Source organism: Pteropus vampyrus, unplaced genomic scaffold (genome assembly GCF_000151845.1).
Source record: "Pteropus vampyrus isolate Shadow unplaced genomic scaffold, Pvam_2.0 Scaffold81, whole genome shotgun sequence".
Classification (NCBI taxonomy): Eukaryota; Metazoa; Chordata; class Mammalia; order Chiroptera; family Pteropodidae; genus Pteropus; species Pteropus vampyrus.
The window spans coordinates 970,534-981,808 of record NW_011888862.1 but is presented as its reverse complement, the minus strand read 5'-3'; the positions used below and the strand labels follow the sequence as shown (position 1 = coordinate 981,808).

Here is an 11,275-nt window from a genome sequence, read left to right as displayed (position 1 = left end):
CCCCGCCCCCCTTCCACCGTGTCCCCTCGCATTCCCCTGTCTGTCCCCTCACTGGGTCCCGAACCCGTCCCCTCGGTGTCTCCTGGGCATTCAGCCTCCTAGTCCATCCGCTGGGGGCCGTGGACGGCAGACTGGCCTTGTCCTGAGGCCCCCGCCCGGCTCCACGTCCGAGGCTGCTGGGCCGTCCCTGCCCTCTGCGGAAAGTCACTGGTCCCGCTTCCCAGCATCCTCCCTGTCTGAACCCAGTACTGTTACGTCACCGCAAGTCTGTGTGACGTGAGACGGCCCTGCCCGCGTGTCCACCTCTCAGGTGTCCCCTTCACTACTCCAGTGTCCCTAGCGGGCGGCGGTCTGGTTGACCGTCCCAGAGCGGGGAGTTGCTGTGACCTCCCCTTTCCCGGCTGCCCAGGGTGAGCGCAGAAGCGCCCTCCCCGCCTGGGCCCCGCCTCCGCCTCCGGGGGAGCCCTGCACCCCCACCCCGCCTGCCCACCAATAAAGGCTGCCCCACCTCGTCCGAAAAGAGAGCTGGTCCTGTATTAATCACGATAAATCTAATGGAAAAGCACTGGAATGACGAGAAAATGTGTTAAAACTCTGAACTGCCTATCTTGTAGTGAGAGTCCTCAGGAGGTGAATAAAATTGTTTTATTTATTTATTGGCAAGCTACCATGTGAAAAAGCAAGTCTTGGATTATGGGTTCTTAGGCAAATTCGGCCACCCCCTTACCAACCTCTGCTGGGAAAGTAAAATGATAGGAAATAATTTAAACATTTAAAAGGGTCATCGACTCTAAGTATAAAATATAACATTTTACTGTTGATTTTTCATAATATTGAATAGCACTTATCAAATAAATTTCAGTCTACACCCATGCCACCCTGAACAAGCCGGATCCCGTCTGATCTCGGAAGCTAAACAGGGTCGGGACTGGTTAGTACTTGGATGGGAGACCACCTAGGAAGACCAGGTGCTGTAGGCATAAAAAATAAAAAAATAAGAGATGGTAAGCAGACAAGTCCTTGCAATCTGTGAGGTCAACCAAGGGTTGCCTCGCCTAAAATTAATTAATTAACTAATTAATTAACCAATTAACTAATTAATTAGTTAGTTAGTTAATTAATTAATTTCAGAAGAATCTCAACCCTTTCCGCCTCCACTGAACCCTTACTGCCTCCACTGCTAGGAATGAGTGTCCCTTAGGCATCGCGTTTCTTTCGCGCATGCCTAGACTGCGATCGCAAACAGGGAGAGCTGTTCGCGGTAGCTTAATCCAATGCCTGCCACACGGGGAACTCTGCGTAAACTTCAACCGTTACTCTTCCCACAGGCCAGCGGATAATTTCAGATAAGTGTGTTTCACAAGCTGCTGGCCTTGCGTACTCACACCACGTCCCCTCTCATAGCCAAGATATGTTGGGTGGCTGGGAAGGGAGGCATCATCTCTCATTGGATGGCCCCATCTGCCTGTGTCCCTGTCTGTGAGCCCAGCCACCCTGAGGAGATTCATGGCCGGTGTTGGCTGTGAGACACTTCATCCACCTCCGTGTCCAGGGATTATCTTTAGCCACCTCCGCTGGTGTGTCCTCTGATTGGGGCCCCAGCTGTGGTCACTTCGGTGGCTTGATTTAGGAGAATGAATCAGAAGAGCAGAGACAGGCAGGCTGGTCTCTCCTGTGCCCCTCCCACTTCGACATGTTCTGCTCCAAACTAACCAAACTACATTCCATTATCGGGATCTTGCTGACGGGAGCTTCCTGGTGTGGCCTTCCTCCCCCTCTACTCAGCTGTGGCCCCAGCCACCTCAAGGTCAGGACCACCACAATGACCCACAGTGTGAGCCAGTGCTGAAGTTTTGGCCATTATTTGTGGTTTTCCTCCTGATCTCTTAGTCGTTCCTTAGTCCACTGTCACATCTGTGGATTGGGAGAAGGAAAGTAGGTTCGATATTGCATCATCTCAAGCTTCCCATGCATCAGAATTACCTGGAGGGCTTTTAAAAACACACTTTGCTAGCCCCACTCCCAGGAGTTCCCGTTCAGCAGGCAAAGCCAGCTTCACAGGCTGCAATCTGTGCCGTCATACGGGACCCAACACTCGGAAGAAGCCCATGCCTGGCTTAATGATCTGCTGTCGCCATCTTGAAATGCTTCATAATTTTTTAATGTGGGCACCCGTATGTTATAGCCATTTCTGTCAGCCGATCCAAAATGGAGCTTGAGAGTTTGCACTTCCAACAAGTTCCCAGGTGAGGTGATGCCGCCGAGGCGGAACTTCTGAGTGAGATTTCACAGATTCGCCCCAGAGGACAGAGGGACGCTGGCCTCCACCTCCTCCTCTCTCGCTCTACTTGATCAGATCCAATCAGAGCCATGAAAATGGAAAAGAAATAATGCGGCAGCTTCAGTTATTTGTTATTGTTAATACTGTTCTCGTTTTATTGTTTTGTTTTAACCAAACTAAGCGTTCTCATGAAGCATACTACCCTTTCGATACCCCTGACAATGAATGTGGGCGGGATTTCCCTGTCTGAGTATTGGTCCAAAACCAATTTATTGAAGCGGCTTGCAAAAATATGTAAAGTGGAGCAATATTGTAATAAGTAACTTGAGAGACCGGGAACAGAAAAACAATGGAAAGAGCGAGAAGATAAATGAGGTTGAGTTGTGAGACACGTGAAGGCAGAGACCAGAAGCTCTGGGAGACCAACTTGAGTGTAGCCCTGAATCCTCAGAGCCTTTTAGTAGCCATTGTAAAGAGAGGTGCATCATCATCATCATCATCATCATCATCACTTATTATTATTTTTTTTTCCTGTGGAGGTGCATTATTATTACATGAACCTACTTGCCTGGTAGAAACGCAAATGTCACTAGTACTGAAATGTAAGAGAAATTTCTCTGTGGAGTGTGTTTCTTTATGCGTGTAACTGTTGGCTGAATCTGCAACCTAGAATATTTTGTTGAATGTATCTTCTTCTAAATGTATCGTAAGACAGATAAATAAGATATGAGACAGAGTGTTGGGGTTCCATGAGCTAAAATATGCCCTTTCCAAACTTTCCTCCCAATGCAAGAAGCCAAAAGAACATTTGTAGCTCTGGGAGATATTTTGTTTTGGCTAATGAATTGACTTGACTCGTTAGAACATCCCATAAAATAAGGCTTTGTGTAGTCTCTGTTATTGATATGACACCATGACTGATTCTTGCTGAGTAGACATAAGGCATTTTCACTAATGACTTAGAAAAATGCCAACTAAAAGGGAAAACAACTGAAATGAGCCCAGTAATATAATTTCTAGCCCTGATCAGAAAGTAGAACTCTGATTCTGAGCTGAGCTCCATGCAGCTTACCAGTTCACGCATTCGATTTTTCTCATTTTAGTTTTTATTTTCCCCTCCTACAGCACCTGGTCTTCCTAGGTGGTCTCCCATCCAAGTACTAACCATGCCCGACCCTGCTTAGATTCTGAGATCAGACGAGATCGGGCGTGTTCAGGGTGGCAGTGGCCTTAGACTGATTGTTCTCATTTTCATAGTAAAGTTTTCTCAACCAGAGTCGGGTCCACGATGTCAGACAAGTGTCTGTTTTGTTTTCTGTTCCCTCCACTAGAACTGGGGAGACTTTTTCCACTTTAATTAGTTATAGAGAATAGTTTTTTTCCCCCGCTTTCCAGCAGAAGAAGTAAGTTCCATCTATGCTTGGCTCATTCATTGGAGGCCTAAAGTTTCTAGAAAATCATCCTCATGATTGTCCTCTGGCTCTTTGCCGTAAGATTATCTGTCATCGGTTTAAAGAGGAGGCAAGAAAAAAACTTACTTATTCCACTGGGATGAGAAATCCCATCAATAGAAAGTACTAGAGACTCTGGCTGCCTCAGTGACCAGAGAAGCAGGTCACGTGCTGAGATGCTTTCCTCCTGGACAATAACTCCTGCTGGAAACTGGAAAAGGAAGAAAGATCCACTGTGAGTGCATTTCCTCCCGTGTTGCGTGCTCAAAACCATTTGATTAGGAAAAGATTGCTCAGGCATGTGTTTACCTTCTTTCAGATCACAAAGGATTGGTTTTGAAAAAATTGAACCAAAAGAAAGAAAGATTAATAAAGAGAAGCGAAGTAGGGGGGAAAACAGAAGCGGGTTCTGGAACTTTTAATCAGTCTGTCATCATTTTCCTTTAAGATGTCAGGGCCACTATTTTGAGGAAGGTAGAAAATACAGATGTGCACAGGTAAGACTTCGAACACGCTTTTCATCCTCCTGACGTTCTCATTTTCCTGTTCCACTCACGTTTTCATTGTTATTTCTGTTGCCGTGACAACTCATGCATGTATAAAACATAATATGTGCTCATTAGCATGATTTGTATCAATCGGTAAAAGAACTAGTGCCCTGTAGAATCATTTTACATGTATTTAAATACAGTGGGCACTAGTTATGGTCATGCGTTTCTCTTTTCAGCCATTTTATACATGAAGCAGTTATTCCCACCAGTGACATCATCATCATTATCATCAACACAAGAAGGATGGGACTCTTATACTAAGAGGTGGGGTAGGGGTAGAAAAGTCATCTATGAAAAACCATAATGAACTTCACGTCAAGTTTCAATCATAGTTTTATCTGACTTATTTTTAATTCAGGATATCGAGGGTAGTAAAAGAGTTATCTACCAGTTTTTCTTAACAGATAGCAAGCATCAGACTTTATCTTTATATATTTTTACAGCTGCAAATGTGTACATTTATTTACACGCACGAAACATGAACTCACATACTGGACTGTGTATGATCTGAGGTAGACTTTTCCAAATAGCCCCAGGAGTTTTAGCCCTAAAGGAAATGCATATTTCAATTGGTGCCACGAACAAAATAAGTTCTTAATACAAAACTAAAATCTGGGCCACTTTTCCATCAACGTTCAGGGATGATATAGTGATTAGAATCTTATTTCACTGAATGATATCCCGTGGCCAGAAAGAATCACTGTGATGCCAAAATAATAACAAAATATTCACCACAATCGATTTACTCCATTGGTTGCTACTATCTTAATAAGATACAAGAGTCATTCAACAATCTAAATATTTAGTTAAATAGATCTCTTAAATTCAAGATCGGTGATTGCTACATGTACTTTTAGTAAATGAAGTGCTATATTTTAAAGATAGCAAATGTGAATCCAAAGTTATCTCTTGTTAAATGTCTTAAATACCCTGAATTTGTTCAGCCTAGTTCTAAATTTAATGTTTAGTTATTATTTCGATCAAATATGCATAATCTTCTCTGATTGGCCTGTGTCCGTGAGCACACGCTCTCACACATATAGTCATAAATATGGTTGGTTGACCAAAGTAATGACATTTTAGTCTTTTGTTCTTTTTTATTTCTTTATAATCGATGCCCAGGGATGGCCTTTTTTCTTTCTGCACGTGTGTGTCCCTCCCCATCGTCTGCCCAAGACTCAGTTCTCTTTTCAGACATTTCTTTGTCTTTGTAAAGCTTTCTAAACATGATGTTTCCAACAGGATGTCAGTCCCGTCTGAAATTCTCCAATGAGTACATTTTGTTCTTCTTGTCCCAAAGAGAATCATCCTTTTGACAAGAAGTTTCTGTTTCTTTCTGATATGGTCAGTCTTTTCTCACACTTTTCATAGTTTTTGAGAAACATTCCACAGGAGTTCAGACTTTAACTTTGGGATGAAAACGAGGGTTAACCGACAGGCAGATTGAAGGACACAGGAATCCATCTGTTTCATCCTCCCCCCTCCCTTCGCCTCGACATTTCCACTAACATCTGTTGAGCTTTTACTGCCATCTGCTGGCTATTTCACGGAAACGCTTTCACCGTATTGATGTAGACGTCTTGGAACATCGCTCGAAAGGTCTTTTTGTTTCAGTCCCCGTGCCCATGCATTCTCCTCCCGTCGTCCGTGTAACGATCACATCGTTTGAATCAGGTCACTGCCTGTTCGCACACTCACGCACCTGTCCTTGTCTCCTTGTGCCAGAAGCCCTGACATGCTGCGTTCGGAGGTTTCCTTTTCCGTGGGAGGAAGACACTCGTCCACTGACTCCAACAAGGCCTCCAGCGGAGACCTCTCCCCTTATGACAACAACTCCCCAGTGCTCTCTGAGCGCTCCCTGCTGGCTATGCAAGAGGAAGCGGCCCGGGGGGGCTCGGAGAAGCTGTACAAAGGGCCGGAGCAGTATATGCTGGTGGGCCACTTGCCATCGTTGAAGTCAAGAGAGAGTTCTCCTGGACCACGGCTTGGAAAAGGTAGCTGGCGCCTGGCCGGCACTGGCCATACCTGGGACTCTGATTGCATGTAGCGTGGTATGGGCACCTTGGGCCTTCTCTTCATCCCTTCCAAGGTCTATGTTTCTGTAATTCAAAGAGCATTAAGTGAGTCCCCACTGAAAACCTACACTAAGATGACCCCGGGGAGCCCAGCCACTGTCTTGGAGGGACCCTGCAGACCCGGATGTCTGGGAGGCAATCTCATGTCCAGAGAGCCACTGATGCTCCCAGCTGGCTCTTCTCCTTCCAGCATCCAGGAACTCTGTGTGTCCTGGCCGGAGACTTTGGGAGCATATTTGCTAGTCTAAGATGTCATCCAATTACCACTGTTAGTTTTATAGAGAACAAGTTGAACCTACTATATAACAAGACATCATGTTCTGGAAAGGTCTCCAGGGAGATTAAGATTTTCATGCAAAATAAGGGTTTCATGGTCAAATACATTTGGGAAATGTTAGGTTAACCAAGTTAATGATTTCTCTATTGTACAATTTCTCAAACTCTTTAAAGTGCTAATGGTCACTATTGAATTTCCCTAGGGGGAGGGAGGGCGTGGCTGGCAGCTTTTCCCACATGTATTTGAACACAGAATGTTTGCTTGTGTTCTTTCCTCCGCAGAGTAATTCTTCAGGGCCGGTAGTCAAATAATAATTGGAAGTCACAGTACAAATTCTTGCCATTTTATTTTAAATTTATGATTTAATCCGGAGAGCTATTTTGAAAGGGCTCTTTGTGTGTGTGTGTGTGTGTGTGTGTGTGTGTGTGTGTGTGTGTTTAAACCATAGCATCTTGATTTTTATTTTACAAATATTCGTCTCAAAAAATAATTTAAAAATTTTACAATGAAAGCGGTAACCCATGTTCCCATCAGACGTTCAATTTCTTTTTAAAATGTGAAATTTTATTTTTCCTAGTCCTTATTCATATGCCTGCATAACTTTACAGAGTTGTTTTCATGGTATAGCTACTTTTGAACTACGCTTATTTTATTAAAATCATATCATTACCAGTTTTCATTTTGCTAACATTGCTTTGTGGCCACGATACATTTCCATTAAATTGACGTATCAGATTTTTAACTATTCCCTCTCTGATGTATATAAATGACCTCTAATTATGGCTCTTTTAAGTTAGCGAGTAGTTTTCCATATGTAATATTCTCTGCAGCAACAACAAAAATAGCATTTAGAAGAGAATTTTCCTATTATGAGAGGCAGGGCGTATTCAGGTTTCTAAACACAGATTCAAAGAGATGTCGTTAGACAAATTCACACCAGGAAAGCTTGATTCTTTGCCTCTCAGCAGGTAGGCTAAGACGCATTAGCTCTAACTGATTAGCAGATAGACTGAGGCACCCCTTAGCTCTTCCGTCTGCTCAATATCTTGGCAAACTCTAGCATTGTTGTTCTCAATTTTGCCCCCCGGGGGACATGTGACAATGTCTGGAGGCATTTTGGGTTGTCACTGCTGGGGAGGGGGTCGCTCAGCATCCCACCTTGCACCTAATGTCCCACCACAAAGAATGATCCTGCCCACCGTCACTCCTGCAAAGGGTGAACAGCCCTGTCTAACCCATAACTGTTTCCCTGGAAACAACTTCACGCTGAGGGAACTAGAAGCAAATAGGGTTAGTATCCAGTGACGAGAGCGCTCGATTTCTGAGTTGATTATCCGCTCCGCCACTTTTCACCTGCAGAATCTTCAGTGACTGGCAGTTTTTGGGATTCCCGTTTCCTCCTATGGAAACTAAGACAGATAGCAGTATTAATTCGTAGTGCTTAATTACCTAATCCACGTAAAGTCCTTAAGAGAGAACTTGGCATGTAGTGAGCACTCAGTAATACTTGCTACAGGCTCCTGTCACTACGCGCCTCGTCTGGCCCGCGGACCAGGCCATCTCCTGGGGATTAAATGAGAGAATGCATGTAAACTGAGCAACACAGGGAAGCATGCAGTAGAGACATTTGCTTCTAGAAAGAGCCATTATGATCACATCACAGGATTGTAGTGAGGCTTAAATGAGATGGTGAGGACACCTCACATAGGGACTTACTTACGGGCAGACTAAGGGGAAGTGTGAATGAACACAGGCAGGAATGAATCTGTTGGTGCCAGTAGCAAGATATTCCCTCGGGGAGTATTAGGTGAGGGAGCTATAACTATTGTTCCTCCATCTCTATGTTAATGAGGTTGGAGCAGCACTCGCTATTGCCATTGTATTCCTTTCCTATTGCTGCTCTAATAAATGACCACAAATTTAGTTATTTAAAACTACACATAAATGTATTATCTTACACTTCGGGATGTCAGAAGTCTAAAGTGGTCCACAGGGCTGTATTCCTTCTGGAGATTCTAGAGAACACAGTCTGTTTCCTTGCCTTTTCCAGCTTCTAGAGGCTTCCAGCTTTTTGCCGCTCATGGCCCCTTCCTCCATTTTTAAAGCCAGCAAGGTCATGCCTTATCTCCTGCCTCCTTTTTATAAAGATTCTTCTGGTGACAGCGGGCCCGCCCAGATAATCCAGGATCATCTCCTCATGTTAAGATCCAAGAACTTAATCACATCTGCAAAGTCCCTTGCGAATATACCATCTTTATGGGTTCTGGGGATCATGACACAGACATCTTTGGGAAGCCCTTATTCTGTCTACCACAACCAGAATATAGAAAGAACCTTTTTGTAAACCCCAAAAGGAATAAGCCTCTGGAAAGGCAGATCTGCTTTGTCTCCTGTCTTGTAGCCACCATAATCTCGAATTCAGTACTTTGCACAGAAGAGATGTTATAAAAATGTTTGTGTATTGATTTTTGCTCTTCGGTCTTCATTGCGAGTTACATACCTTTTTAATATACTTTTCCCTAGATACGTCAGAGGAACCTTTCAATATCTGGGGAACTTGGCATTCAACATTAAAGAGTGGATCCAAAGACCCAGGAATGACAGGTGAAATATTATTTTTAAAAGACTGCATAGTACATTGACTTTTCAAATTAATTTCCTTGAATTTTTGCCTTCTTATCATCATGTTACATACTTGTCAAAACTTATTTAGAAAATGCCGAAAATAGGCGGAAAAAGGATAAAGCTATACTTAGCCTTCCCACCAAAATACTTCAATCTTTGACTGTATTTCATTTCATTTCCTTTGCGAGAGTTTTTAAACATAGCTACCGTCATTACGTCTGTGAAGCTTTACATGATTTAACTCTCATTTTCCAGTTATTTTCCATTATTACTGGTTATGTCCGTGCAGCGCTCTAGAGTATATATTCATACTTTATAGCCGACGCTTGGACGACTGCGTAGTTCCCATTTTGTTGTTGTTGTTGTTGTTGTTGTTGTTGTTGTTATTGTTGTTATTGTAATGTTATACGGTCAAGAACCCCTTTCATATGCCCTTTTTGTATTTTAAATGATTATTAGATTCACAACATTTTGGAAAGCAAGTTATAAATCCAGAATAGGAAAGTGGGTCAAAAATTAGGAAGCTTTTCAAGAATTCAGAGGTATCGGCACTTCAAGTTCTACGTAGGGGACACGAGCTTGTGCTGTGTAAGCCATCGATGGCGGAGGCATTTCACTGTACTGTCTGTGTCTCTTTGAGCTCGTCGGGATTGCAAATCATTGTTTGTGTCTTTGCTAATTCAAAAAACAAAATCGTATTTATATTTTCATTTGCATTTCTTTCTGAACAGTATTTTTTAGTTTTTCTATTCATTAGCTGAATTCAGGCCCCCCCCACTGAATTGTTATTTGTGTAACTGGCTATTTATGTATGCTCCTGCTCTTAAAACTGGTAACCCTTTGTCCATATAGTTTGTCACTGATGTTTATTCCTTTGCATATCCCCCCCCACCCCCACTTTGGATATCTAGAATGTTTTTATGTTTTACATAATTAAGTCGATCCCTCTCTTTTGTGAATTCTTTCCCGAAATTAATCTTTACTTAAGCATTGGCTAGTCATCTATACATTTTTTCATTCATAGTAATTCCTTCTTTTAACCTTAATCCTTTAATCCATCGGAAATATATGTTAATATATAGCATAGAGCGTGAAGTACAGAAATTGTTTTGTTTTGTTGTTCCAAATATGTATAGTTGGGTTCTCATTGTTTTGTAATACCTCCTATATTACATTTGTAAAGCACAGTGCATTTTTAATTTAATGGCCTCTAACGCAGCCAACTGTAATACAGTGACCCATTCGCTAGCTGCATCTCATTGTATCCTATGAAGGGCTTCACTGCATTTTCCCCCAAGGATAAGCTATTCCGAGATATTCGGCTTCGTTTTCCTTCTGCTCTTTCAACTCTGAGCTGTCCCTGTGTAAATGCTCATGCCCCCCTCTCCCCGCAAAATGATCTTGTTCTCTTTCCCTGCCTACCTTTTAAGACACGAGAGGACAGGGCAGATCCCTAGGAAAAAGGCAGTCTGGGGACATAGAACTCCTCATTTCCTCGTGAAATGCAGTTTCGTTCTCCCTTCAGTTTCTTGAAGGAAGTTGTATCAGTCAGGGAAGACTAACTGCGGTAACAAACGGCTCCTAAATCTCTTAAACTACCACGGGTAGATATCACCCTCACGTCACCGTGCAGTGTGGATCGTGCAGGGTGACAACGGGTGGGAGTGCTCTGTTCTACATGGTCCCTTGGGGGCTCGGGTTCCTTCCAGCCGATAGCTCCCCATTCTCAGAGACCTCAGAGTCTTCCATAGTTTCTCCATCCTAGGCTAATAATTGAGGGGAGGGAGTGAGCAAGAAAGAGTAGGAGTATGTTTGTTCGTTCGTTTGTTTGTTCGTTTATTTGTTTGTTTGTACTAGATTAGACCAGGGCTAGAAATGGCTCACATCACATCTTTGCACGTTCTATTGCTCAGACCTCCCTTATGTGGCCCTCTTAACTGCAAGGGAGGCTGGGAAATGTCATTCAAGAAGGAGATGGAGGGATGTGGTGAACAGCTGGCCAGTCTCTCCCACAG

The 11,275-nt window shown here is 43.3% G+C and overlaps 1 protein-coding gene and 2 pseudogenes across 1 annotated transcript in view; 2 read left to right on the top strand and 1 right to left on the bottom strand.

The window, feature by feature from the left end:
- Positions 1 to 11,275, top strand: part of ARHGAP6 (Rho GTPase activating protein 6) — a 477,103-nt gene that overhangs the window by 462,044 nt on the left and 3,784 nt on the right. The window contains exons 11-12 of the mRNA XM_023532344.1: positions 6,009 to 6,277; positions 9,159 to 9,239. Coding sequence (XP_023388112.1) covers positions 6,009 to 6,277; positions 9,159 to 9,239 — 350 coding nt within the window. The remainder of the gene's footprint in view (positions 1 to 6,008; positions 6,278 to 9,158; positions 9,240 to 11,275) is intronic.
- LOC111741804 lies at positions 862 to 980 on the top strand (annotated as a pseudogene).
- Positions 3,398 to 3,516, bottom strand: LOC111741750 (annotated as a pseudogene).